At 53.8% G+C, this 27,528-nt stretch overlaps 1 protein-coding gene across 5 annotated transcripts in view; it reads right to left on the reverse strand.

Moving 5' to 3' along the window:
- Positions 1 to 270: 270 nt before the first annotated feature.
- The window catches only part of SPATA21 (spermatogenesis associated 21), a 37,977-nt gene continuing 10,719 nt past the window's right edge, over positions 271 to 27,528 (reverse strand). For all 5 annotated transcript variants that reach the window (XM_004592432.2, XM_058675764.1, XM_058675774.1 and 2 more), the window contains 12 exons: positions 25,374 to 25,525; positions 24,308 to 24,488; positions 18,986 to 19,290; positions 18,603 to 18,651; positions 13,560 to 13,969; positions 13,192 to 13,280; positions 11,501 to 11,638; positions 10,167 to 10,238; positions 9,933 to 10,050; positions 1,764 to 1,939; positions 827 to 1,004; positions 271 to 402 (listed from right to left, as the gene is read on the reverse strand). In XM_004592432.2, the coding sequence (XP_004592489.2) occupies positions 345 to 402; positions 827 to 1,004; positions 1,764 to 1,939; positions 9,933 to 10,050; positions 10,167 to 10,238; positions 11,501 to 11,638; positions 13,192 to 13,280; positions 13,560 to 13,969; positions 18,603 to 18,651; positions 18,986 to 19,290; positions 24,308 to 24,488; positions 25,374 to 25,501 (1,902 nt within the window). In that variant the 5' untranslated portion in view covers positions 25,502 to 25,525 and the 3' untranslated portion in view covers positions 271 to 344. The remainder of the gene's footprint in view (positions 403 to 826; positions 1,005 to 1,763; positions 1,940 to 9,932; positions 10,051 to 10,166; positions 10,239 to 11,500; positions 11,639 to 13,191; positions 13,281 to 13,559; positions 13,970 to 18,602; positions 18,652 to 18,985; positions 19,291 to 24,307; positions 24,489 to 25,373; positions 25,526 to 27,528) is intronic.

The raw sequence follows: 27,528 nt of genomic DNA on the forward strand, positions 1-27,528 counted from the left end.
GGTGCACCCAGGGGCCCAAGGGGCTGTGGCTGTGTTGGAGAGCATGTGCTAAGGTGCCCTGCTGCTTTGAGGGGCTCTGTCTTTCCCAGGTACTTCCCTTATGCCCATCACTACCTTAGAGCCCTGGGGAAACTGTACCTGCCACTGAGGGGCTGCCGGTGCAGGCTCTCAGGCCATCTGTGGCAGGAACTCCAGCCCAGGCGGGGGCTTTGGGGGTTCTTGAGCTTGAGTGAGGCAGGGAGACCATGGACTGTAGGCTTGACAGGAGGCTGATGTTCGTGGTGTTTATTGGCTTACCAGGCCTCATACAAGCAAACTCCCGCCCGTGGGCCCAGAGAAGAGAGTCAGGGAGTCGGAGCTGGTACGGAGCTGAGCCACTTCCTGCTGTCAGAGCTGTATTCTCTGCAGAGAAGGGTGAGGTAGAAGGAGGGGAGACGTTTGACTCCCCCACAGCCCTCCAGGACAAGCCAGCCTGTGGGAGTGGAGGCCTGGGAGGGGATTGCCACAGAGGACTGTCTCCTGCCATGCCGCTAAGCCTGCTTCTCTTGCTGGGGAGCCAGATGAGAAGAGCTAGTGTGGGAGTAGATGCCAGCCCTAGAAGTGCCCAGGTCCCAGGCCCAGGAAGGCTTTGGTGAAATGACCACTCAGGATACAGCAAGTTCATTTCTGCCCTGTCTCCCTTTCCCCTGCCCAGAACAAGCAGTCTTGGGCAGTATCTCCTGGAAGGCTGCCCACTTTGCTCCATGCAGGGCTTCATCCACATGGCCTCTAGGGAAAGAAGCACAGGACAGACCTGGGCCCGGGCCCATGCCCCCTGGGCACCTGCCTTCTGCCTTGAGATCCCGGCTGGTAGAAGCAGCAGCGAGTATCCGAGCCCAGGCTGGAGGAGGTGTACTGCTCTAGCATGTAATGGCTGCCCTGTTTCCGCTGGACTGTCTTCTTGTCCAGCCGTGGGCACAGCGGGATGCAGGGCACCTGGGCATAGGGGCTCTGCAGGTTGGCAGCTGGTGGAGAAGGAGGCGAGCATCAGAGTATGCTGAGCCTTAGGCAGGCAGGCCCAGGTGACGCTCCAGCTTGAGGACGGTTGTGGTGGGGAAAAGTGGAGGACAGGGTTTGGGCAGGTCGCTTCACTTCCTTGAGGGTAGTGGTATCCTCTCCAGCACTGATGGAGGACTAAAGGGCAAATGTGTGCGTACCAAGCACAAATGAAGAGCTAGTGACAGCTTTCACAGGATAGCTCCTGGCGGATTTTTGATAGGCACATTCTAGAAATAACTGAGGGTTCCACACCTCATCACCTGGCACACGGTGGAAGTCTTAATAAAAGTACCTGAGCCAAAAAGGCAGCCTTGCCCAGTGAAGTCATGGACTCAAACCCCTGCCACAACTTGGGCAAGCTGCTTGAACTTTTTCAGTGGTAACTGTGTGTCTAATGGGTAATTAATACATGATGATGAGTATGGACTCCTGGCCCTTCTGCCCAGGACCTGGCTCGGTGACTGGCTCCTTTGTGAGCTGGGATTGCCAGTCTCCACAGCTCCCCCCTTCTGGCCCAGCTTGAGCCCAGAGCTCAGGCAGGTGGGTGAGAGAGTCCCACACGGAAGGTATCCTGGAGCTACCTGTGGGTTGGTGATTACTGAGGCCCTTTGTTAAGCCCAGATGGGGGCACCAGGCCTCTCAGAACCTGCTGTGGGGTGTGGGGCAGGGGAGCAAAGTCCTCATCCACCCAGCTGCAGCCCAGCCCACCTGGCCCAGACCCTCACCATAGTTCTGTTGCTTCAGTCGGCTCAAGATCCTGAGGACTCTTCGTTCTGGGACTTCGAAGCTGTCCGTGGGCTGCAGGCCCGAAGGAAGCTGCTTTTGCGGCCGCAGCCGGCTTGTGGCCACGTCCGCCTCTTGGGCCCTGCATGTCCCTTCCTTCAGCTTCTTCTGGTAGTAGCTGGGAGAGAGTTTAGAGAGGGGATGCCCACCTTCTCAGCCTGGCTCTGCTGCAGTTAACCAACTCCTGAGCCCCAGCCGCGCCCCACCAGTTCTGCCCTTCACTCCCCGCATCCTGGGGCAAATTGCTTCCTGCTTCCATGCATGGAGCCCCAGGCCCTTCAGCAAGGATGGGGAAACATGATCTGCCCTGTCCTGCAAGTCACAGGACTTCTCTGCGCTTCAAATTTCCCTGGGTAAAGTAGGATCTGAGAACAGGGCCCAGCCAGCATTCAGCACCATCTGGCACTTGAGAGCTTGGGCTATGGTGTCACCTGACTTGTCACTGATACTTGTACTGAGCTGTGCAGTTAACTCCCACTCCATTTCCTCCTGGAGGATCTCTGGGCGCCTCTGCAGGCCCCGACGGCCCCTGACAACCCGTGCTTAAGCCCTCAGAACACAGCTGCTCTGTTTTCTTGACCCCTTGCACTTGGCCTCTCCCCTCACTGGGCTGCAAGGGTCCTGCCCTCAGCCGACTTTTGCTCAGCATTTTATGTGCTGGCTACTCTTCTAAGGACTTGGCAGAGTGGTGATGTGGACAGCCACCTGAACTTGCCGTGTCGCAGTATCAGCCTCACCTCACTCTAGCTGCTGGCACAGCGGCTGCCTTGCGCAAGCTTCAGCTGGCTTTGCACAGGGACGGCCACAGGCGGTGGCAGGCCAGGGTCTCTGCTTCCTGCCCTGGAGCATCTCTGTGCATCCCTGAAGTCTCGGGGGGGAGTTCAGGCCCTGCCGGGTCGAGCTTAACCAAGAGAGGTGGCCGCTGAGGCATCCAGGCTGTTTTCCTAAAGCCTCAAGAGACCGCCCCTCCCAGGATCCTGGACAGGGGCTGTGCAACTTTCCATCAGTTTCAAAGGAAGTGGCTTGTTTTCAGCCTCCTTCCTTGCACTTCCTGTGTGCCTGAATTCAAATGCAGGTTGGATTAGGATTGACTGGGAGTGAAGGAGCAATTGGGAAGAAAATGGGCAGTCATTTTCACTGTAGGTTCAACGTGTCTACTAGCTTCTGCACAATTCTGAACCTAAGAAATTCCTTCCTGGTTGAACTGTAGTATCCCAGAGTCTTATGGTGCACCCACCTAGAATTCTGGGACTAGCCAAGCTATTCAGTGAGTGTGAGGGTTGCAACCGTGACATGATGAGCAGAAGGCAACAGGGTGGAGCTGGTAATGGGGATGCCCAGGGCACTGCCGATGCCAGAACTGACAAACCTTATAGGGACATCATTGTTGGTAAAACCACTGATCTCTGGCCTAATGCTACTTCGGTAAAGGTGACGGACATTTGGCTTAGTGATTAAGTCTGAGTTTGAGTCCAGCTTCCTGCTGATGGGCATGCCGGGCAGCAGCAGGTGAGGCCTCAGGTCTTGGGATTGTTGGCATCTGGGAGATCCAGGTCCAGTTCTGGCTTCGGCCTGGCCCAGCCCTGACTGTCATGGGCATTTGGAGATTGAATCAACTGATGGAAAACCTCTGTCTGCCTTTCAAATAGTAGTGCAAAAGATTAAGCCATCGGCTGCAACGCTGGCATCCCCTATTGGACACCCGTTAAGTCCCAGCTGCTCTGCTTCAGATTCCTGCTAACGCACCTACACGTGGAACGTAGTCCAGCCCTGGAGCCCCTGCACCCATGTGAGAGATCCAGAAGGAGCTCCAGCCTGCTGGCGTCAGCCTGACCCACCCCAATCGTTGTGGCCATAAGGGCAGTGAGCCAGGGAACGGAGAAAAACGCCTCTTTCCCTCTATTATTCTGCCTTTCAAATTATTATTATTATTTTTTAAAAGGGCCCAGTGCTATGCCCTAGTGGCTAAATTGTCACTTTGCATCCACTGGGATCCTATATGGGTGCTAGTTCGTACTCTGCTTGCTTCACTTCCCATCCAGCTCCCTGCTTCTGGCCTGGGAAAGCAGTAGAGGATGGCCCAAGGATTTGGCACCCTGCATCCATGCAGGAGACCCAGAAGAAGCTCCTGGCTCCAGATTGGCTCAGCTCTGGATTGCGACCACTTGGAGAGTGAACCAGCAGATGGAAGATCGTTCTTTTTGTATCTCCTTTTCTATGTATCTACCTTTCCAATTAAAAAAAAAAAAATCTTGAAAAAGTTATTGGGGAAATGAGTAAGCATAGAGATCCAGGGAGTGGCAAGTGGAGGAGGAAGGAGATGTAAAAGCTAGGATTTCCCAAACATAAGGAGTGGAACTGTTTCAGACCTGCGTCCAAGAGAAAGAAGCTCCAGAGAGGGGCAGGAAGACTTCCAGTGGGCACGGAGAGCAAGGTGAGGTGGCTCTCAACTTTAGGACATTAAAAAAAAGCGGGGGGGGGGGGTGAAATGGCACAAGAAAATGCCCAGCCACAAATTCTTGCTTAGTAGTAGACACCCTGGGACTGGTGTTGGGGTATCCCATGTTAAGCGGCTGCCTGCAGCACTGACATCCCAAACGGGCTGCCCTGTTTCTGATCCAGCTCCTTGCTAATGTGCCAAAAAGCAGCGGAAGATGGCCCTAGTGGCTGGGCCCCTGCCATGCAGCGTGGGACACCAGGAAGAGGCTCCTGGCTTCATCCTGGCCGTTGAGGACGTTTAGGAAGTGTGCCAGTGGATCGAAGATTCCTCTCTAACTCTGCCTTTCAAATAGAAAAAAAAGGCGGGGGGTGTGGGCAGCACGGTGGTGCACCAGCATCCCATAGGTTCCCAGCAGTTCCAGTTCCAATCCAGCTCCCTGCTTATGGCTTGGAAAAGCAGCGGGAGGCTGGCCTAATCTTTGGGCTTGTTCTCAGGGCCATGGCAGCCATTTGAGAATGAACCAGCAGATGGAGACAATCTCTCTCCACCTTTTCAAATAAATGAATATTTTTAAATGTCCATTTTTTTTAATTCGAGAAAGATGGCACAGCTATCCCACTCCCAAAATGTCCATAACTGCCAAGGTTGGGCCAAGCTGAAGCCAGAAGCTGGGAATTCAGGGGTGCCAGACATGGCACGCCCCTTTAGGTGTGCAATAGCAGGCAGCTGCAAAAAACAGCTTGAGCTGGGACTTGAGTCAGGTACTCTCATGTGGGATATGGGCTGAGGCAAATGCCTACTCCTAATTTTATTTTGAAAAGCAGTTACAGAAAGAGGAAGAGCAGGACCGATCTGTTCTTTAGCTTCCCAAATGGCCCTAACTGCCAGGGATCAGCCAGGCCCCAGCCTGGGAGGCAGGAACTTCATCTGAGTCTCCTGCATGGTGGCAGGGCCCAAGTACTTGAGCCATCTTCCACTGCTTTCCCAAGTGCACTAGCAGGGAGCTGGGATTGGAAGGGGAGTGGCCAGGATTTGAACCAGCAGCCCTATGGGACACTGATGTTGCAGGCAGCAACTTATTACATCACAATGCCAGCCCGAACCGCCCCCTAATTTTAAAAATTAAATCATAGAATAAAAATTATAAAAGTTGAATACTAGGGCCCTGAATGATAGAGTAATGGTTAAGGTCCTCGCCTTGAATGCACTGGGATCCCATATTGGCGCCGGGGTTCTAATCCCAGCAGCTCCACTTCCCACCCAGCTCCCTGCTTGTAGCTTGGGAAAGCAGTCAAGGACAGCCCAAAGCCTTGGGACCCTGCACCTGCGTGGGAGACCCAGAAAGAAGCTCCTGGCTCCTGGCTTCTGATCGGCACAGCACTGGTCATTGCGGCCACTTGGGGAGTGAATCATCGGATGGAAGATCTTTCTCTCTCTCCTCTCTGTACATCTGCCTTTCCAATTAAAAAAAAAAAAATCTTTTAAAAAAGTTGAGGGCCCCGCGCCGTGGCCTAGCAGCTAAAGTCCTCGCCTTGAACGCCCCGGGATCCCACATGGGCACCGGTTCTAATCCCGGCAGCTCCACTTCCCATCCAGCTCCCTGCTTGTGGCCTGGGAAAGCAGTTGATGACAGCCCAAAGCTTTGGGACCCTGTGCCTGTGTGGGAGACCCGGAAGGGGTTCCTGGTTCCCGGCATCGGATCGGCACAGAACCGGCCCGTTCGGCTCACTTGGGGAGTGAATCATCAGACGGAAAATCTTCCTCTGTCTCTCCTCCTCTCTGTATATCTGACTTTGTAATAAAAATAAATAAAAATCTTAAAAAATTTTAAAAAGTTGAATACTATCAGAAATGGATATAGTCATTTAAGACAAAAATATCACCAGGGAACCAGTGATTACCATGTGATTACCATATTCAATTCATCAGTTCAGATTTTTGAGCCTGAAGTATGAGGTAAGGGGTGGATGCTTGGTGCAGCAGTTAGGTTGGCTCTGGGATGCCTGCATCCCACATTAAAGCTGGATCTGAGTTCTGGCTCCACTTCTACTTTCCGCTTCCTACTAATGCGCACCCTGGGAGGCAGCAGCCACTACTGGCTTAGATGCTTGCGTCCTGCGTGGAGTTCTGGGATCTTGGTTTTGGCCTGATCCAGCCCTGACTGTCTGACTGACTGACTGACTGTGTGTCTCTCTCTCAAAGTTATTTTAAAGAATTATAAGGCAAAACCTAATATGACTATACCAAGTAGGCAATTCCTACACCATGATGGTGACAAGAAACAAGCAAACAATATAGGAGAAGGAGCGCTCTCCTTAGCCAGGTGCCAGCTCACATGCAGAGGCATGACAGGAAGTCAGCATTTGCCAGACATTAGAGTCATCACTGATTTAATTATGAGTCATCAATGCATGCTGAAGCAGGGGCCCAAGTGTGAGAGGAACATCTGTATGATGCAAAGGAACTCCCAAAAGCATAAGTATTGCTCACAAAATGTAAAGCAAAAACTACAGTGGAGCAACCAAGGCAGAAGTCACCCTGAATAGATGGTCTGTGGGCTCCTGATGCAGTACACAGAGGAGCATACTCCACACTTCTCTAGTCCCCATGAACCCCCAACTCGGGAGGGGACATTGGCAAGACCAGACTAGGCACCCTTCAGGAGCGATGAAAAGGGGGGACTTCAGCCAGGTTCAAAGGAGCCACAGGGATTGTGCTGTGTGTGGTCCCGGGTTGGATCCTGCATGGGGGGGGAGGGGAAGCAGGGAGGAAGATGCCCTCTCCCCTGCCCCGGCCCTAAGAACAAAAGTCAAGGCCAATAGGACTAAGGACTGCAGGTCAGGTAACAGTGTTGTGTCAATGTTAACTTTCCCAAAATGGGTAGGATACTGTGAATGTATAATAAAGTATCATTATTGGGAAATACAGAGATCCAGGTCCCAGCTCAGACTGCTGCACCCACCTGCGCTTGTGGGAATTGGAGCAGACATTACCCGGTGGGGCTTCTGGGGAGACCCCCGACCAGTCCAACACCTGCTAATACAAATGGGAGAAAGGGCAGGTAGTGGGTCTGCACTAGGCTGCAGCACCTGCTGCACGGGAACTGGGGCTGGGGTTGGGCCCCCTAAATCATATGATTAAGCTTGGATCGATGGGATCCCTGATCTCGGGGAACACCCCATGGATGTGTGGTCTGACCACGGAGCACCTGTGGTGGGACTAGGCCACCCCATTGCTGACTCCAGAGAAAGGATGAAGAGCCAGACACATGAAAGACAAGACAACCACCAGCTCCTCTAACTGAGCACAAGAGCTCAAGTGCAACTTCAAAGAAGTGAGTTCATTTCCTCGTCCCTCATACGCTGCCCTGAGCCTCGCTCTGTGCCCTGCGAGCCTCCTTGGGGGCCACAAGCCTGTCGGGGGTGAGGGTCAACACCAGAATGGCCACAGACACAACATGGCACCAAGACAACTGTGAGCTGGGAAGCCCCAGGGAGAAAAGGGGTGGTGGTGGCCGCCCCCAAAGGGAACGGCTTGAGCCAAGACCTCGTGGCATGAGCAGGAGGAGGAGTAACAGTGAAGCCAGAGCGCTTGACAGCCAGCCAGGATGGTGGGAGGGACTGGAGGCCAACCCCTCCCACCCCTAACCCTCATCCCCAGTGTAGGCATGATAGCTCAATTGGCTAATCCTCTTACTGCAAGTGTGAGCATCCCGTATGGGTGCTGGTTTGTGTTCTTTGCTCCACTTCCCATCCAGCTCCCTGCTTGAGGCCTGGGAAGGCAGTAGAGAATGGTCCAAAGCCTTGGGATCCTGTGCCCAGATGGAAGACTCACAGGAGGCTCCTGGCTCTTGACTTTGGAGCAGCTCAACTCTGACTGTTGCAGACATTTGGGGAGTGAACCAGTGGATGAAGATCTTCCTGTCTCTCCTCTCAATAAACCTGGTCTTTCCAATAAAAACATGAATATATCTTTAAAAAAAAAACCCACACATATATACTGAAACAGGGACAAGCCAACATGACGTATTGTTCTGCTGATTTCCAAGTGGTTGAGAAAAACTCTTAAGTGTGTGAAAGGTGATGATACGGGGCCAGTGTTGTGGCACAATGGATTAAGCTGCTGCCTGTAATGCCAGCATCCCATATGAGAACCAGTTAGTGCCACAGACAGAAGCTGTGCCATGGCACCAGCCGTTCTGCTGATCCAGCTTCCTGCTAATGCACCTAGGAAAACCGTGGAAGAAAACTCAAGGGCTTGGGTCCTTGAATCCATGTGGGAGACCTTTAAGCTCTTGGATACTGTCTTTGCCCTGGCCCAGCCTAGGCCATTGTGGCCATTTGGACAGTTTGTCAACAGATGGAAGATACTCTCTCTCTCTCGATATATATATATATTCTTCACCTGCAGTGCTAACATCCCAAATATTGAACAAATTCTAGTCACCAGCTGATGTGTGTGCTGAAGTACTGTAATGGAAATGACCGTAACTGAAACAATCAGAAAATCTCAATCCAAGGTAGACAAGGGTGGCCATGGGGGGAGTCCAGGCAGCTGGTGTCCTTAACTGTGCACTGTGGAGCACTCTAATGTGGCTATACATTTGAAGCCTCACCAAATAGCAGAGAAATTAAGCAGTGAAATCGAAAGCCAGCGGGCCCAGGAAAAGGGTGAAGGTGTTTGTGGTTGGGGTAGGGGTTTCAGTGTGGTTGCAAATGGTTTAAGCTGAATGGCAGACACATGAGAGTTTGTTTGCTTTTTAAGTTGGTCATTTATGTTCTTTAGAGTTGTGTTTATGTAGTTTTAATTTTTCATTTATATAATTTATTTGTTAAGACACAGAGAGAAAGAAGGCAGAGATCTTCCATCTGCTGGTTTACTCCCCCAAATATCTGTAACAGCCAGGGCTGGGTCAGACCAAAGCCAGGAGCCAGGAACTCAATCCAGGCCTCCTCCCAGGTGGGCAGCAGAGGGCCAAGTGCCAGCGCCATCACCTGCTGCCTCCCAGGGTAGATGTTAGCAGGAAGCTGGAGTGGGAGCATGGCTGGAACTAGAACCTGGGTGCTGGGATATGGGATGCCGGCATGGGGAGTGGCATCTTGTCTGCTGTGCCAACACCTGCCCCAGGAGGATGTGTGCGTGCTGAGTGAAGATGCCGAGTGAGCAGGTGTCTTGCCCTGGGGGCTGCTGTCTTATGCCTGTGCCCTGCTCCATGTGGGAGAGGCCTGGTATAGAGTTGGAACAGTGGAATTGGTGTATTCCTCTTACAGGACCTGGAGGCCAGGGCGCACTAAGGACTGAGCTGCACGGTGCCATATGGAGGTCGGCTGGGCCCTGCGTGTGCCCCTTGGCCTTTAGCCCTAGCTGTCTGGATCATTCTGGCCTCCTTCCTTATGGAGCCACACACTCTCTACCCACCCAGGAGACACAGAGTCAGGGTCCATGGAAAAGATTGCCCTGAGAGAGGGTCTCAGCTGGCGCCATTTGGTCTGCTCGATCCAGCCAGGCCTGAAACCCTGACCAGTTTTTGGAGCCAAAATGTTGCCCTTTGGCTTAAGCCAGTTTTAGTTGGGCTTGCTTCTGTCACATACCACTTCGAGCCCTAAGTCTCATATAGGATGCCACCTGTGTGCCCACCACCATCCAACCCTCAGATAAGCAGCCCGCTTACTTGGTGATCTCCTCCAAGGCTGCCTCTGGCAAAGCCAGCATCTCCACCAGCAGAGACAGGATCTCAAAAAGCAGAGTGTGCGGGTTGGGCAGAGCCGTGTCCATCAGGGCATTCTGTTCTGGGGACATGGGATAGTGGCTGCCATCACCACCCTGTGGCCTTCAGTTCCCATGCCCAGCCCGGCCTCCCAGCCCCTCCTGCAGCTCCGACTGCCCGGGGTTTGATCTCGCTCACCCACAGAGCAGAAGAAGCGCTTGGAGTCTGTCATCACTGCCAAGAAGTCCTTGAAGTCCACATGACCATCTCCTGAGAGTGACAGGGTAGGTGGAGCTGGAGCTGGTCCCACCATGGCAGCCCCTGGTCACTATTTTTGGGGTCTAATTACACAAGGAACACTCATCCAGTGCAGCAATGATGCACACAGGAGAACGGATGTGGAAATTGAAGTCTGCCGTACAAAACTCCAGGTCTTGAATGCAAGCTCCCTCCAGCCCACCTCCAGTTGTTGCAGTAGTTTAGGGAGTAGCCAGGGGAAAAATGAGATTTTTTTTCTCTCTCTCTTTCTCTCTCTCTCTCAAATAAATTAAAAAAAATTTTTTTTTTTTTTTAAGGCAGCTGCATGGTAAATGGCTAAACTACTGGGTATAAATGAATGGTTTGCAGTCCTTAAAGCTGTCACATGGGGGCGCTCAAACTCATATCCCCATTTCACAGATGAGCTGTGAGGCACAAAGACTCTGGTACTACACTTGACGTTAGCCAAAAGGCTGAGAAGTGATGATGAAGAAAGGCGCTGGGGTTCTGGACACGTGTGTGTGTGTGTGAGAGGACTTACACTTGTACACTGCTGCAGCAGACAGTCCCCATGTGGTCCCAGTGCTCCCTGTGGGCGGCCACCCCAAACCACTGGTGATGCCCCCCATTTTGCCCGAGCTGTTTCTGCCATCCTCAACGCCTTCTTCCTTCTCTCTTGGCCCAAATCCTGCGTGACCTTTCACAACTTTGCTCAGGTGTCACCTCCTTCAAGAAACCTTCCTGAAACCCCTATTGTCCTCTAAGCCCCCTGTTGGTGCCCCTGGTGTGTTGGCCTGTGCCCGATGGCAGTGACCTGCCGCAAGCTCTTCAGTCCAGGGTGGGGTCTTCTGGCCCTGATGCAATCTTGGTCCTCAGTGTTCTACCCAGGGATAGGCACCAGCAGGCATTCGGATGCCCTTCACTGGCTGGAGGAATCAAGCGCAGCCGGTGCCCCTGGGCATGCTGTGTGTGGCAGTGTGTTGACTGCTTTGCCCGTGTTGCCTCATTTCATCTTTATAATGGCCTTCTGAGCTTGGTGCTGCTATTGGCCCCATTTTACAGATGGAGACACTGAGGCTTACAGCTAGGAAAAGGGCCGCTGAGTCACATCTTCCTCCCTACAGCTTGGGCCTGCCCTGCAGTCTGTGTGATGGGGTCCTTGGGTCAGCAGTGATTAGGAATTTCTAGGCTGTGGCAACAGAGCATTATTAACTCCAAATCCGCCAAGGGCAGAGCCCCATGTGACGTCCCTTCCCAGGGTTCCCCCGACTCACCATCAACGTCAGCGCTCATCAGGGCGTCCTGCACTTGGGCTGGCGTCAGGGAGAAGCCCACCAGCAGCAGGAGGTTCTTCAGGCTCTGCGCATCCACCTCCCCTGGACCATTGAACATCTCAAAGTAGCTGCGGAAAGCTGCGGGAGGCCAGGTTATGTGGGAGTGGGAAAGTCATTCTCCCACCCCACCCCACCCCCATCCATCCTAGACACGCCAAGCCCCTCCTGCCCAGCATCCTCCTCCGCCATGGTCATGGGGAGGGGCAAAGATAGGCAAGGGTGAAGAGGCCGGTGTTGTGGGTCCAGCTGACTAAGGCATCCCATGTGGGCGCCGGTTCGAGTCCCAGCTGCTCCACTTCCCATCCAGCTCCCTGCTGCTGTGTCAGAACAAACAGCAGAAGATGATCCAAGTAGTTGGGCCTCCACACCCCTGTGGGAGATGTGGAAGAAGCTTCTGTCTCCTGGCTTTGGCCTGGCTCAGCCCTGGGTGCTGTAACCCTTTGGGAAAGTGAAACAGCAAGATAAAAGTTTCTCTCTCTCTTTATTGTCTTTAGAGAGGTCTTGAAGGTCATCTCATATGACTGGTGTGTGGGCCCGGCGGCGTGGCCTAGCGGCTAAAGTCCTCGCCTTGAACGCCCCGGGATCCCATGTGGGCGCCGGTTCTGGTCCCGGCAGCCCAACTTCCCATCCAGCTCCCTGCTTGTGGCCTGGGAAAACAGTCATATGACTGGTGTCCCTTAATACGAGGAGGAGGACTGGTGACAGACATGCCCAGGATGATCCAGGATGTGCACACACTCGGGGAAGAGTATGTGGGGCCACAGCGAGAAGGCAGCCCCTCAGCACCTTGGCGTTGGGCTTCCGGCCTCCAGGGAGTTGAAAAACTGAGTGGATGCCTGTTGTTGAGCCGCCCAGCATGGAGGTGGCAGCCAGGCTGATTAGGTCACCACATGCCAGGTGCGGAGCTGCTCCTCAGTGTTCCTGAGGTGGTGGTGGGGACCCTGACCCTCCAAGCCCTCTAACACAGTCCCCAGGTCCCCATCAGTGGTTGGAGAGCTCAGTCCCCACATCCCCATCAATGGCTGGAGCTGTTGGAACACATGCCCTGGGCCCCTCCCATTGCAAAGTAGTTAGCAGGTTTTAACTCCAAAAGGAGCCAAGTTCAAGGTTGGGGCTGTAGGGGGCCCCTGAGAATGTTCAGGGGAGGCAGGAGGGCCACAGAGTTTGGGGGACAGTGGGAGGTGGGAGGAGGGAGGTCACAGCACCCCCAGAGGTCACCACACTTCATACTGAAGTGTGTGTTCAGGATTTTTAAGTTTTGGGGTGAGCGTGAGGTGCAGTGGGGAGTGGGAGCCTGCCGAGACTAGGGAGTCGATCAGCGGGTCAGAGGCTGTCCAGGACCAGCAGGGGCCTTGGGACCTGGCTCCCAGCTGGGACGCCTCTTAAGGAGCCCAACAGAGTAGGCATGCATGGAGCGTAGCAGGATACCTCTGAACCTACGGCCCTTTGCAAAGCTTCTGTCACCCTCAGAGTTAGCTCTGGGCCTGGGGGAATCCGGGTCTGCTGTTCCCCACCTTCAGTGTCCTTGGGGCAGGTGCCGGAAGCCCCTTCTGCCTGCTGTGGTGGGCGGCAGCGCAGTGGCACGAGCTGTAAAGCACCGCACTCACCCGCACTGACAAAGCCATCCTCACCTTCCTCCTGCCTCAGGGTGAGGTGCTCCTCGGCCCGCTCCTCCCAGCTCTCACACAACTTCAAGATGCTGTGCTCTTCTGGCTCCTGCCTGTGGGACCAAGGCCAGCCAGTGGTCACCTGCAGCCTGCCTGCCCTGCCATGCAGCTGCCATCAAGAGATGGCAGAGGGCAATGGGGGCCAGGAAGAGTCCTGGAGGAGGTCGGGGAGGGAGGGAAGCCAAAGGGGACAGGAAGCGGGAACCAGAGGAAGTACATCTGGATAGTACAAGAAGAGACAGAGTGACAAGGGGACATGCGGGAAGGATCAGACGGTGCCAGGATGGGGCGGAGGTTCTCTGGGGACCATGGAGGTGGGACTTCTACCCTACCGTGCCCTGTAGTAGCTCAGGGTCCTTTCGCTACTCCCTTGTGGGAGTTCCAGCCTTCTCCAGGGTGCCCGCAGAGTGGGGCTGGCCACTGCAGCCACCGCCACGCCCATGGAGACAGAGCCAGACCCAGGGGTCAGGGACCAGGTCCATGAAGGGGCAGGGGCAGGAGCTGACGTGGGGGTCTGTGGTGTCAGTGAGACGGGAAGGCTTGAGGCTGAGATGGGCCCGGGGGTCGGGCTCCTGGGGAACTTCCGGCCTGGCAGGGCCCGGGCCTTTGAGGCTCTCCGATGGGCGGCCTGTTCCTCCTCCTCCACTTCCAGCAAGCATTTCATGAAGCCCTGGCGAGGTGGTGAGAGGCTCTGGGCACCTGTGGCCATCACAGGCCCCTTCTGCTCCCTGGTGTTCCTTACCTGCGGGGACAGCAGAGGGCATAGGGAGGCCTGTGACTTAGCAGATTCCCCTCCCCTCAAGCTTCTCCCTGCACCCACTTTCTGGGGAAATCCCCCGAAATTGCTTCCTGTTGCAACCCCTGAAGGATGTGCCCCCAAACTCCCATGCCTCCTACTAGCTCCTGCCTCGGGATCCTCCCTGATCAACGCCTATGACCTGTTACCTCGCAGCCCTGTGGGCTGAGGTCTTGAGTGACTGACTCCTGGTTCCCACCCCCTTGGCTTCTTCTACCACCTGCAGTGATGTTGTGGGCACCTGCTGTTTGCCTGTCTGATCGGGAGCTAAGTCCCTGGAGGGCAGAACCGCATCTGCCTCATTTCTCCATCTGCAGGCGTCTTCATGGAAAATGTGTGTTAGGAAAAAACTATGTGTGGATGGCAAAAGCTGTTCGCAGCAGAATAAACTTAAAATTTTCCTCTCCCATAGATCTTTAGCAGACACACTGGGTCAGTTCCTACTCAGTGATTCAGCAGATGCTGCTGTCTCCTGCACATCTGCCCTCCAGCAGAGGGGTGGGCTGTCCCCTACCCACCTCCGGCAAGGCCATGCCCCGGCACACCTACAGCCCCTGTTCTACCAGTATGCTTGAATCGCCCTGTGTTTGCATACAGTGTCTAAGGTCTGCCCACGCTGTTGTAGATGTGGGAGCTTCTTTCCTTTTCAAGGTTAATTTTGCACTGGGCCATAGACTGTGTTTTGTTGTTGCAGTTGCCTTCAGTGGTCACCCTGGGCAATGCTCTGTATTAGCGATTGTGAGTGATGCAACTGGGAACTTGGCTGTACCAACAGCTCTTGGAAGCCCTGCTATTGGTTCTGATGGGCAAATACCCAGAAGGGAACTCACTGAATCATTTAAAATTTTTTTAATTAAAAAACTGCATTTATTTGTTATTTATTTGAGAATCAGACAGAAAGAGAGAGCTCCCATCTGCTGGTGCACTTCCCAAATGCCCGGGGCTGGGCCAAAGCCAGGAGACAGGTACCTGTGCCAGGAGCCAGGAGCCCCATCCAAGTCTTCCATGTGAGTGAAAAGGACTCAAGCACTTGAACTATCTGTTCTTCCAAGGTTTGCACTAGCAGAAGCCGGGCCTCAAAACCAGACCTTCCAGTATGTTCTCTATTTTAATTTTTTCTTTTTGAATTTTTCTCTTACTAATTGAAAAGTAAGCATTAGAGAGAGAGAGAGGAAGAGACAGAGAGAGGGATCTTCCATCTGATTCACTCCCCAAAGGACTGTAATGGCCAAGACCGTGTTAGACTGAAGCCAGGAGCCAGGAGCTTCATCCTGGTCTCCAAGATGGATACAGGGACTCAAGCACTTGGTCCATCCTTTGCTGCATTCCCAGGCTAATTAGCAGGAAGCTGAGTCAGAATTGAAGCACCCAGGACTCGAATCAGTGCCCATATGGGATGCCGGCACAACAGGTGGCTTTACCTGCCATGCAACACCAGTTCCCAGTTTTCCAGCAGCCACACCATCCCGCCAACAGCACACTAGGGTCCCAGTGTCTCCACATCGCCACTCCATATGTCATCAGCTGTCCCTGTCTTGTTACTAGTACCCATCCCAATGGTTGTGCTCCTAGAGACCTTCCAGGTCAGCTCTCTCCAAACCACATCTCCTCCACCATGTGGCCATCGACAAGGCCTCCTGGCACCACCTCCAAAGTGCCTGCGTGGCTCCTTCCAGCTCTGCTGCCACTGCTCTGCCCCAGATCAGACCATTTCTCAGGCCAGAGACCTGTGACCCACCAGCTGCCACCCCACAGTGTTCCCAGCCCACATCAGCTTGTCCCTCACCCACTTGCCAAAAGCTCTTCAACAGCCTAGCTTTCCAAAACCCTCACCCTGGCTGTGGGCCCCTGCTCTGTCTACTCCCAGCATGCCTCCCATCCCTGTCACTCTGACTGTCTTCCTCCACTGCGATCCTCCCGCTGGATGTGGATTTAATAGTTCATTTTCATTGGGTCCTCACCAGAAGGTGCTTGTCCCATATCTGTGCCTCACTCATTCGTTTTAGCCATTCAAGCCTTTTTTTTTTTTTTTTCAATTTTTAGCCATGTAAGCCTTGACTCCAGTGTCACCTCCTCGCTTGAGTCGCTTGGCCTCCCTGCTCAGAGACTGCAGAGCGCCCCACCAGTGTCCCTCATCCAGTCTGATGATTTCACAGGTGTTACTATCCACAGTGAAATGTGTCTCCCTCCCCAGGGCCTGTCTGACACTCCACGGCTGCTCCCCTGCACCATTTCCTGCCCAGGACCTCTCACCTGGGCAACTCCCTCAGGAGCAGGGTACTGTCCCATGCTGTCCCCTCCCTTTTCCTCCTGGCCTAGCCTGCCATCAATACTGAGTGTGCTCTTGCCAGAGTTCAGATTGTACTCTCCCCTCCCTCTCTCGCGCTAGCCAGTTCCCGCTAGCCAGTTCATGGTTATACATATGACTGGGACGGAAGAAGGAAACACGGGTCCAAGGAATCATTCTGACATCTAACTTCTCATTGGACCTGAGAAGGACTCGGGTCCCTCCTGCCCACTCTTTATTCAGTACATTCATGCTGAGTCCCTACTGTGTGTTGGCTTCTGTCTTAGGACCGAGTACCGGAGTAGCTGTCACCATTGAGCTCATGTTATGAAGTTGTAAACACATCCGCGAATTACACAATCGAGTCAGCTAAGGCAAGTCCCACCAAGGTATCAAACCTGGCGGCTGTGGCCGATGGGCTCTGTGAGGCAGGGTGGCCAGAGAAGCCCTCGCTCGCAAGATGGCATTTCAGCCGGGGCATGAGTCACTCCAAGGGACCAGCCATGAGAATGGCTATGGGAAGAACTTGAGGCAGAGGGCAATGGCACGTGCCAAGGCCCTGCAGTGGAAGGATGGAAATCGGAGTGGTGAGACACAGAGCCCAATGGGTCTTTGTGAAGATTTTGACCCACACTCTGAGAGGATGGGGCTTGGCCCCGACGGGAGCTGCAGGAGAGGGAAAGAACGGATTCAGGGTTTATTTTGTAGGTAGTGCGAGGTAGGGCTTGTTGAGTATGTTGACTGTGAAAGAATGGTCAGGGGAAAGAGAGGACCAGAAGTGATTATGAGCTGGGGGATGCGAGCCCCTGAGCGAGGATGAAGAGCAGGTCTAGGGTGGAGAATTCCTGGTTCTGCACTGGCTATGTCCACTTTGACAATGGCATTAGGGGGCAGAAATCAGAGGCTGAGACCATCCAGGGACAGCCCACAGGTGGAGGGCATGACGCGTGGATTCTGGAGGTGAACTGGGCAAGCAGGAGTCATGGAGGGAGGCTGGGAGCAGCTGCCTGCGGAAGGGATCCCGGGGTGGGGCTTCCCCAGAGACCGGAGACATGATGGGGAAGGCAGGGGACATGGTAGCACGGTGGTCTGCTCTGCTGCTAGGTGGGCCCTGGAAGGACACATTTTCCATTTGAGCAAAGCAAAGACATTTGAGTAAAGTCTTATGCTGAGATAGATTGAAGAAAGAGAAGAAAGAGGAGCGAGGGGCAGGCATTGTGCTGCAGCTTAAACTAGTATAGCATGTTGGAGCACAGGTTCCATTCCCAGCCACTCCACTTCTGATTCAGCTCCCTGCCAACATACCCGGGCGAGCAGCAGCACACGGTCCACAAGCTTGGGCCCCTGCCACCCATGTCGTAAGCTCGGATGGAGTTTTTGGTGCCTGGCTTCAACCTGGCTCAACCCTAGCTGTTGTATTTATTTTGGGAGCAAACCAGCACATGGAAAATCTTCTTTCTTTGTCTCTCTGGTAGTCTGTCTTTCAAATAAATGAAAGAAAAGAGAGAGAAAGGAAGGAGGAAGGAAAAGAAGAAACAAAGGAAAAGAAGAGAAACTTGGGACTAATCTGCCTGCAGAGCCGGCATCCCACATGAGCGCTAGTTTGTGTCCGGCTGCTTTACATCCAATCCAGCTTCCTGCGTAAGCCCTGGGAAAGCAGCGGGGATGACCCAAGTCCTTGGACCACTGCACCCGTGTAGGAAACCAGGAGGATGCTCCTGGCTTCAGGTGGGCTCAGCTCTAGCCATTGCAGCCATCTGGGAGTGAGCCAGCAGACGGAAGATCTCTGTGTGTGTGTGTGCGTCTGTGTGTGCGTGTGCATGCATGCATGCTTCTCTCTCTGCAAATTTGCCTCTCAGATACAAATTTTGAAATCCTTAAAGAGAGACACTGGAGCGGGTGAGGGCAGGTGTCTGCTAGGGGACCATGCTGCACAGGGGGCAGAGCGGGCAAGCCAGAAGTCAGGAACTAGGGCCAGGGCCCCTGGGTCACTGTGCCATGTCCGTGTGCTGACAGGACGAGCCTGGGCCTTCTGGGCACAGTAGCATCCTTGACTTCCACTCCAAACACACACACGCACATATGTTCATACACACACATATGCACACAAACATACACACACATCTGTACACACATATACACGTGGGCACACATACACACATGCATATGCATGTACACACACACATCCACACTTGCTCCTTCTCCAGTGTGACTCCAGCTCCCATCCCTTTTCCTCTCTCCTCATTCCTCCACCTTGCCACACACACCCAGCCCCACTCGGCCTCTACTTACTGATACAGGAGTAGGCCCCAGCGCTGACTGGCTCTCCACTGCCTCCCTCCTAGAGAGGGGAGAAACCCAAGGTCAGGGCAGGGCCCAGTCCAAGACTGGTTCCTTCACCCACCGCCCAGCCCCAGGACTTTCACAGGTCTGCCATCCCAGCTTCTCAGAGGGGCTTCTCACCCCTCCACATCCACATGTCTATAGGCCCCGGCCCACAGGCCTCTAGTGTAGGTGCTGTCAGATAGCTGGGACATGACAGTCAAGGCCCTGGGCTAGGTCAGGAGTCGGCAGGGCTGAGATGTGCCCCACTCATGTGTAATTTAGCACAGGTGCAGCCTCGCAGGGCAGGGAGCGAGCAGGGAGTGGGCAGGGAGCGGGCAGGGGCGGCTCACCCTTCTACGGGTGTCCCTGGCGAGGACAGCAGGAAGGGCTGGTCCAGCGCTGCCTCTGGAGCCATCGTGGGTATTAGCAGCATTGTCTCCTGGGAGCTGTCCTCGGGGACCTGCAGCAAGGGCTCTGCTGCTGCCCCTGGGGCCCCAAGGTGTGCCATGGCCGCCTCCCTGCAGGGCTCGTCTCCCACTGGCTGCCTGCTGCTGTCTGAGCTGTAGTCCAGGATAGCTGGCCCTAACGTGTCCAGTCGCACAGTGTCTGACCTCTCTGCTGCCTGGTGTCTGGGGCTTGATGGGTACTCCAGGACCTGTGGAGGACAAGGACATGACGGATGGGGAACCCCACCCTGGTTCTCATGCTTACTTCGGTTCAGGTCCTGTGGGCATCATTGTACTGAGCTGCTCCAGCATCCCCAGAAGGTAGCATAAGTATTCCTCTCCCCCCGATTTTTTTCAGAACCTTTTTTATTGCAAAGTCAAATATACAGAAAGGAGGAGAGACAGAGACGAAGATCTTCCGTCCAATGATTCACTCCCCAAGTGACCACAATGGCCAGTGATACACCAATCCAAAACCAGGAGCCAAGAACTTCCTCCAGGTCTCCCACGCGGGTGCAGGATCCCAAGGCTTTGGACTGTCCTCGACTACTTTCCCAGGCCACAAGCAGGGAGCTGGACGGGAAGCAGGGCTGCTAGGATTAGAACTGGCGCCCTTATGGGATCCGGGAGCATTCAAGGCAAGGACTTTAGCCGCTAGGCCATGGCACAAGGCCCGAACTTTCATTATTTATTTGAGAAGCACAAGGGGAGACAGATTGAGAGAGAGAGAGAGAGAGAATCTTCCATCTGTTGGTTCAGTCCCTTATGTCCCCAAAACAGCTGGAATTGCACCAGGCCAAAGTCAGGCAGTGGGAACACGAACCAGGGCTCCCACCCAGGTGATAGGACACAGTTGCTTCCTCCATCTCTCCCCTCACCACCCCCGAGTCTGCCCTGACAGTCAGCTGGAGTCAGGAGCCACAGCCTATACAGATGTAACCGCTATGGTGACTCAGCCACCCCCATGTTTTTGAGGGGCGAGGAAATTGAGGCCCTGAGAAGGCACAACCTTTCACAATCCTGATCTGGGACCCTCTGTGGAGGTAGATAGGGAACCAGCAAAAACCAGAAGACTCCCTATGAGTGGCATTTCCCAAGGCACATTTCAAAGAACAGGAAACTTTGATGGCAATCCTTAAAAAATGGTCACTTTTCGGGGCCCGGCAGCGTGGCCTAGCGGCTAAAGTCCTCGCCTTGAATGCCCCGGGATCTCATATGGGTGCCGGTTCTAATCCCGGCAGCTCCACTTCCCATCCAGCTCCCTGTTTGTGGCCTGGGAAAGCAGTCGAGGACAGCCCAAAGCTTTGGGACCCTGCATCTGTGTGGGAGACCCGGAAGAGGTTCCTGGCTCCTGGCTTCAGATTGGCGCGCACCGGCCGTTGCGGCTCACTTGGGGAGTGAATCATCGGACGGAAGATCTTCCTCTCTGTTTCTCCTCCTCTCTGTATATCTGACTTTGTAATAAAATAAATAAATCTCAAAAAAAAAATGGTCACTTTGCACCCACTGTGCATGAACCAAGGCTGGGGACCAACTCAGTGGGGGCTCTTGAGAGTCGGTCCAATGGGTTCACTCCACCTGATCCCCCACCTCAGGGAACAGCACACGAATGTCTGTCTGGCCCCAGAGCACATAGTGTGGGACTGTCCCCCCCACCATTGCTGACTTTGTGTAAGGAGAGACAATGCACCGGGATATGCACAAACAACAGGGCAGCCAGCCTCTCTTGATTCAACAGAGGCCCTTGAGTGCCTCACCAGAAAACTCAACGAAAAGCAGGTAGAACAACTATGTTTGGCTATAGGCCAAATTCTCCACTGAGCCTCTAAGGCTGTGGACATACCGAACCACAGACAGCCAGCAAGTATGGGAAGCAGTGTCCCACACCCAGTGCAACACAGCCAACACCTCCACAGAACAGGCCAGACCACTTAAATAGCACCCAGGATATTCTTCCCTCCATCAGCTGGGACGAAATCAGGGGACCACCTCTGTCTCTGTGCTGATGTGACCTGGCAGCAAGAAGCAGTGCAGCATCTCCCCTCCTCTCTGCCCTCACCCCCAGCAGTCACAGCAGGGAGGGCGGGGTCTTCTCCCTCACCCACCTTCCCCTCTTCACATCCCAGCCAGAGACCTGCCTGCCTCTGCAATCCCCTCACCTATATAACAAACATGTAAAACTACATTTAAATTTTGTAAAAAAGAAAATGAATGCTTTGAAAAGAGGCCCTGCACTTGTGCCCAGAACGACACTGGAGAGCAACTGAGAGGAAATGCCAGCAAGGGAGTCATGACCCTGTCACTGCCGCGTCCCTGCAGCCCTACATACAGGAGCAATCCACAGTCCTCCCTGGGGTCCGAGTGAGTGCTTTGCTCCACATCATTGCTTTCTCTAGCTCACCAAACCCCAGCCCAGTGCCCAGCAGAAGGCCCACCCCACCAGGAGCCAGGGTGCGCCTCAGCACAGGTAACAGGTGGGAATCATTACGCGCAAGCCCTGACATGCACACTAGCTGCGATCTAGTGGTGCTCCGCTTCTTGGAGCTGGGAGAAATCAGCAACTGATACCCCAAGCCAGAGAACTAGACCTGAGACCGTCCCTGGGGTGTCTCTCAGCACACAGTGGCATTGGGTGGCCAGGGCACATGCCCCAGTGCCACCCTGAATGCCCCATTGGAACTGAAGTGGTCCTTTCTGGGGCTCTGAGACTGTGGCTACTGCTGCTATAGTCACTGGAGTGAATGGCACTAACTATGGTACTGCAGGCCGTATTCACTCATTCAGCATCCTGGGAACCCTGCACCTGCCCATGGAACCTGGCCAAGACTGCATCTTCGTTCCACGACTGTCAACGCACAGGCTCTGCATAACCTACACTTTCCCCATTGGATCTGGGCATGGTCCCTTTCCTCCTGCAGCTCCAGACTGTTAGTGCCATGTGCTTCAGTGTCACCAGATACTCAGCCTGCCGGGCATAGGGAGGAACCTGCTTGTACTCACCCCCTATCCTAGGTTCCCTCCAAGACGTGCAGTTCCTCACATCACCTACATCCACCCCGTGGGACTCTGGAAGGTCCTTATCATCCTGTCACCTGTCTCTAGTTCTGGGACTGGGTCTTTGGGTGCTCTGAGTTTCCCTCCACCACCCGTGCCTGTCCAGCAGGACAGAAGGAAGGCCTTCCATATCACACAGCTCTAGGGTCACAGGTTGTAGGGGCCAAAAGTCCAAGCATTAGTCAAGCTTGCTTGTTGGGACAAGTGTCCTGTGAAATCTAGAATATAGATGCCGCCATCACAAACCCCCAGTGCTTGGGGGCCTGAAGACACACTCAAGGTCATATTAGCACCTCTGAACTGCTGCAGATCAGGCAGCCATGGGTGCCTGACACAAGTCACAGCCAAGGAAACCACTCAGAGATTGGACTTTGGGGCACATCAGGAACCAGAGCCAAAGCAACTGACCATCTGACTCCCTCGCACGCCGCATGAACACAGCACTCTCTTTCCATGAAAGCTGCCCTGTGAACCATTAGAAGTGTGGACATCAGTTCAGAGGACGCAGGATTCATGACAAAAGAGAGACACATCATGCCTACAGAAAAATAAACTGGGGCCCAGCACAGCAGTCTAGCGGCTAAAGTCCTCACCTTGCATGCGTAGGGATCCCAATATGGAGACCGGTTTGTGTCCCAGCAGCCCTGCTTCCCTTCCAACTCCCTGCTTGTGGCCTGGGAGGGCAGTGGAGGACAGTTCAAAGCCTTGGGACCCTGCACCTGCGTGGGAGACCCTAAAGAAGCTCCAGACGTCTGGCTTTGGATTGACTTAGCTCCAGCCATTGTGGCTACTTGGAGAGTGAATCAGCAGAGGGGAGATATTCCTCTCTCTCTCCTCCTCTCTATATATCTGATTTTGCAATAAAAATAAAATACATTTTTACATAAAAAAAAAAAGAAAAACAAACTGATGCTCCAGAAATAGGTCCTGTTCGGAAGGAAATCTACCAGATGCCTGGAAAGGAGCTGAAAACAATAATCCCAAGGAAACTTGCTGAAGTGTGACAGAAATTCGGTGATCCAGAGAAACGAGGGGAAGCTGCAAGATAGCAATGACAAGTTCAACACAGAGAGAAACCATAAGAAGAATCGATCAAGGCCCGGTGCCATGGCCTAGCGGCTAAAGTCCTTGCCTTCAATGCTCCCGGATCCCATATGGGTGCTGGTTCTAACCCAGGCAGCTCCACTTCCTATCCAGCTCCCTGCTTGTGGCCTGGGAAAGCAGTCAAGGATGACCCAAAGCTTTGGGACCCTGCACCCACGTGGGAGATCTGGAGTAAGTTCCTGGCTCGTGGCTTCAAGTCGGCACATCACTGGCTGTTGCGATCACTTGGGGAGTGAATCATTGGATGGAAGGTCTTCCTTTCTGTCTCCCCTCCTTTCTGTCTATTCAATTTTCTGATTAAAAAAAGGTGACTGAGAAGGGGATGTGCCCATGTGGACACAAATGTTCATGGAACTTTTCTCATAACAATTAGAAGAGGAAAATGTATGTATCCTTCAGTAGGTAAGTGAATAAGGAGACTGTGGCTTCTCCACTGGATGCTACTTGGTGACAAGAGAACAAAGTATCAACTCTTGGGACAGTGTGGAGGAATGTCATGGTGTGCTGAGGGTAAGCCCCAGTCAAGCAGCATGCAGCCTGTATGGCTCCATGTGAGGGCAACAATAGGAGAGAAGCCAATGGAAGGTAATGCCTGGGAGTGGGAAGGAGGGGGGAAGAGGGCCGCAAAAGGGCCCAGAGGAACCACAGGCAAGGGGTGGGGGTGGTCACGTTCTTGATTGTGGCGGTGGTTTCCTGGATGTGTGTAGATGTCCAGACATCCAATTGAAATACCTGCGGTATATGCAAGTGCATGGCAATCAAATCTCAACCTGAACTAAGAAAGCCACATAGCCTATGTGCCCAGCAGACAGCCAACATGCCCCAGAACTGCCTGTGTATAGAATCCCCCTCCCCAGCCAGGGATATCCAGGATGGTGCCCTTTGGAAAGAAGATGTAACGCTCATGGTACCAGCGCCCAGAATATTCCAACTATGCATGCAGACTGGGTGCCCGACACTGCCCTGGCATGGAGGGGAACCCACCCAAATGCACCGGAATGGGAGGCCTGGGAACTCCGCAATCTCCCTAGCGACTTGGTCGTCCTGGGTCTTAAGGGCAGGGGATACCTGGCAGCTCGTTGGGGGTGGAACCTGCCCAATTCCTGGGCTCTGCTGTCTCCTTTGCTGGTCTTCGGGCTCAGGGACCCCAGAAGGCGGCACCTCTGGCTCCCTCCTGCCTCTCATCTGATCCTGGTCCACTTGCAGCCTACCAGGGTCCTCCTGAGGGGCCCAGGATGACTGCTTTTTCCTGCGGGAGAAAGGGCAGAGTTACACCCCAGCTCCCACACCACAGCTCTGGCTTCTTTCTGTTATGTGTGTGTGTGTGTGTGTGTGTGTGTGTGTGTGTGTGTGTGTGTGTGTATTAAGATACAGTTTTGTAGGTATAGGGGTTTTTCCCTCCTCCTCTCCTTCCTCCCTGTCCCCCATCCCATTATTATTCCCAGAATGATAACAGTAGTGTAGTCCCTTAGTAACAGTTACAAGATGAACTTTCTATTTCAGTGTCTCATGGCATTTAGGCAGAGGTAGAGTTAGCGTACCTAGTATCATACTGTATGGGTAATATTTACATGTGTCAAATTGAGCTTCCTTTCTTCGGGATAAAGACCCATACTGCAATTTGTTGTGGCCATTGGGGAGTAAACTAGCGGATGAGAGATTTCTCTGTCTCCCCCTCTCTTTGGCATGCTTTCTTTCAAATAATTAAACCCATCTATTAGAAAGCTAAGGGGAGAGGGGAGTGCGGGTTGCAGGTGGATCTGCCTTGGTGTGGGAAGTAGCTGGTCTTTTTTTTTTTTTTTTTTTTTTTTTTTTTTAGTTTTAAAGCAAGATTTATTAGAAAAGCTGAGAAAGGAGGCTTTCGTCCTAGTGACGGGAGGGGGCTCTGAGATGGAAAGGACCCATATCTCCTGCCATAGTGGCAACAGATGGAAAAGAAAAACCCTAGACCTCTGTCTGCCTTAGTGGCAGGAGGAAAAGTAGGGGAAAAAAAAACGTATTAATGTTGGGGAAAGTATCTTTTTTTTTATTACATTGCATTATGTGACACAGTTTTATAGGTACTGGGATCCCCTCACCCCTCCCAAACCCTCCCCCCAGTAGCTGGTCTTTGCAGGCCAGGTGCCCTGCTCACCTGGCTCCTGCTGGAAGCCTCAGCTCCCAGCACCGGGGGTCCAGATCCCCCTCCTCGGCTGCCACTCCATGACCAGGCCCCTGTTCTGGCTCTTCCAGAGCTGATGGGGGCTGCGGGTTGAGACCCATTTCTGCAGCATCAGGAAACACCACCTGCAACAGACACACAGCACTAGCTCTGGGCTGGCCCTGAGCACCCATCCTGAAGAGCGTCTCCTGGCACGCTCCTGGCGGCCTCAGGGATTGGCAGGTGCTGTGCCTGCCGGCCAAGGAGAGAGGAGGAGAAGCCAGAGGCCACGGGAGGGGCCTGGGAGCGGGTCTGTCCACACTAAGGGCTGTGCCAGGGACCTGAGTCGGATCCGCACCTGAGCCCAGGTGCTGGCTGTGAGGATGGCTTGCAAAGCCTTTACAGCGTCTCCTAGCTTGTGAGAAAGGCCTTCTGCCAGGTCCACGGCTGTGGTGCTGGGGTTCTCATCATAATCTTGGTCTGTAGCCCCAGCCAGGTGACCTTGAGCCAATGACCAAGACTTAGCGCCAAGCCACATCCTAGGCCACATGGCTCCAATCTGGGGAGGGCACTGGGCCAAGCGGATAAGATGCTGCCAATGCCCACATCCCATCTCAGAGTGCCTGGCATGGAGCCCCAGCTCAGTCCCCAGTGCTGGCTTCCTGCTCATGTACACCCTGGACAGCATCTGGGATGGTCCAAGTGTGCGGGTCCCTGCCATCCACATAGGAGACCTGGCTGGAGATCCTGGCTCCTGGCTTCAGCCTGGGTGAATCAGTGGATGGGAGCTCTCTGTTCCTCTCTGCCTCTGTCCTTCAAATTTATTAATTAAAAAAAAAAACCAAACTCTAGAAGCCTAATTAATTAAGGGATAATAATTTTTAAAAGATTTATTTTGATTGAAAAGGCATGTTTATGGTGAGAAGGAGAGACAGAGACCTTCCTGCTTCACTCCCCTAGTGGCTGCAATGGCCAGAGCCAAGCTGATCCAAAGCCAGGAGCCAGGAGCTTCTTCCAGGTCTCCCACATGGGGTCAGTATCCCGTCCTCAACTGCTTCCCCAGGTCACAAGCAGGCAGCTGGATGGGAACTGGAGCAGCTAGGACATGAACTGGCACTCTTACAGAATGCTGGCATTTGAAGGAGAATTAGCTAATTGAGCCATCACGCCAGGCCCCAGGTCATGAATATTAAAAAGACTGTGACATGAGGCAGCCCTATGAATACTTATTACAAGGCCATGCTGTGCCAGGTGCCTTCCAGGATTCCCAATTAGTTCTTACAAAAGACACACATAGGCTGACCCAGGGGTGGGACTGACACCCCATAACTGTACTTGCTGGAAAAATGGATGATGGGGTGAAGGCAGCTCCAAGCATGTGCCCAGCCCCCACCCCCTCCAAGACTGCCCCTGTCTGGCCCCAGTTACACCAGCGGCAAGCACAGAGACTCCAGGCCAGGGACCACACTCAGCCTAAGGGAGTGCCGGCCATCTTCGTGGTGACATCTTTGGGCCCTGAGGAGACAGGCTGGGCTGTGTGTCATCTCCAGGCTGTGCTGCTCGGTGTTTCAGAAAGAGTACTGGGGCTGTGAAGGAGGCTTGGGGTGTAGCCTAGCAGGCGGGGAGGGCCCCCGGAGGGCAGCCCAAAACAGCTGTCAGGAGAGTGAGGGTGTCACAGGGGCTGGAGGCCATTGAAGCAGAAGCGGACAATTCTCGCTACGCCCACCCAGCATCTCTCTGCCTTACAGAATCCATCATTCTGCTCTTTTTTGGTTTTTCAATTCATGCTCTTTTCGTATTGAAGGTTGTGCTAAAGCAGCTAAAGCCGGAAAGCCTTCGGACAAAAGGGCAGGGTCACCTGCTTCCATGAGATGGGCTGTCTGGGCACAGTGCCCTCTAGTGTCGCAGAAGCAAGCTCGCTTCCTATGGAAACCGCCTCTTCCCCATGCGACCCACGGGGCCACCTCCACCTTTGCTGTTCCCTCTGTCTCCACTGCTTCCCTTGCCTCCACTGTTCTGAGAAGGCCAGTGCGTTTTCCCCAGTCCACAGCCCCAACACCCCAACGAGGCAGCTCAACACACCATAGTGTATGTAACCACACTCAGCGCTGATGAAAGCGGCTGCTACCAGAGACTTGCTCTTCCTGTT

This window comes from Ochotona princeps, chromosome 2, assembly GCF_030435755.1.
Source record: "Ochotona princeps isolate mOchPri1 chromosome 2, mOchPri1.hap1, whole genome shotgun sequence".
NCBI classification, from domain to species: Eukaryota; Metazoa; Chordata; class Mammalia; order Lagomorpha; family Ochotonidae; genus Ochotona; species Ochotona princeps.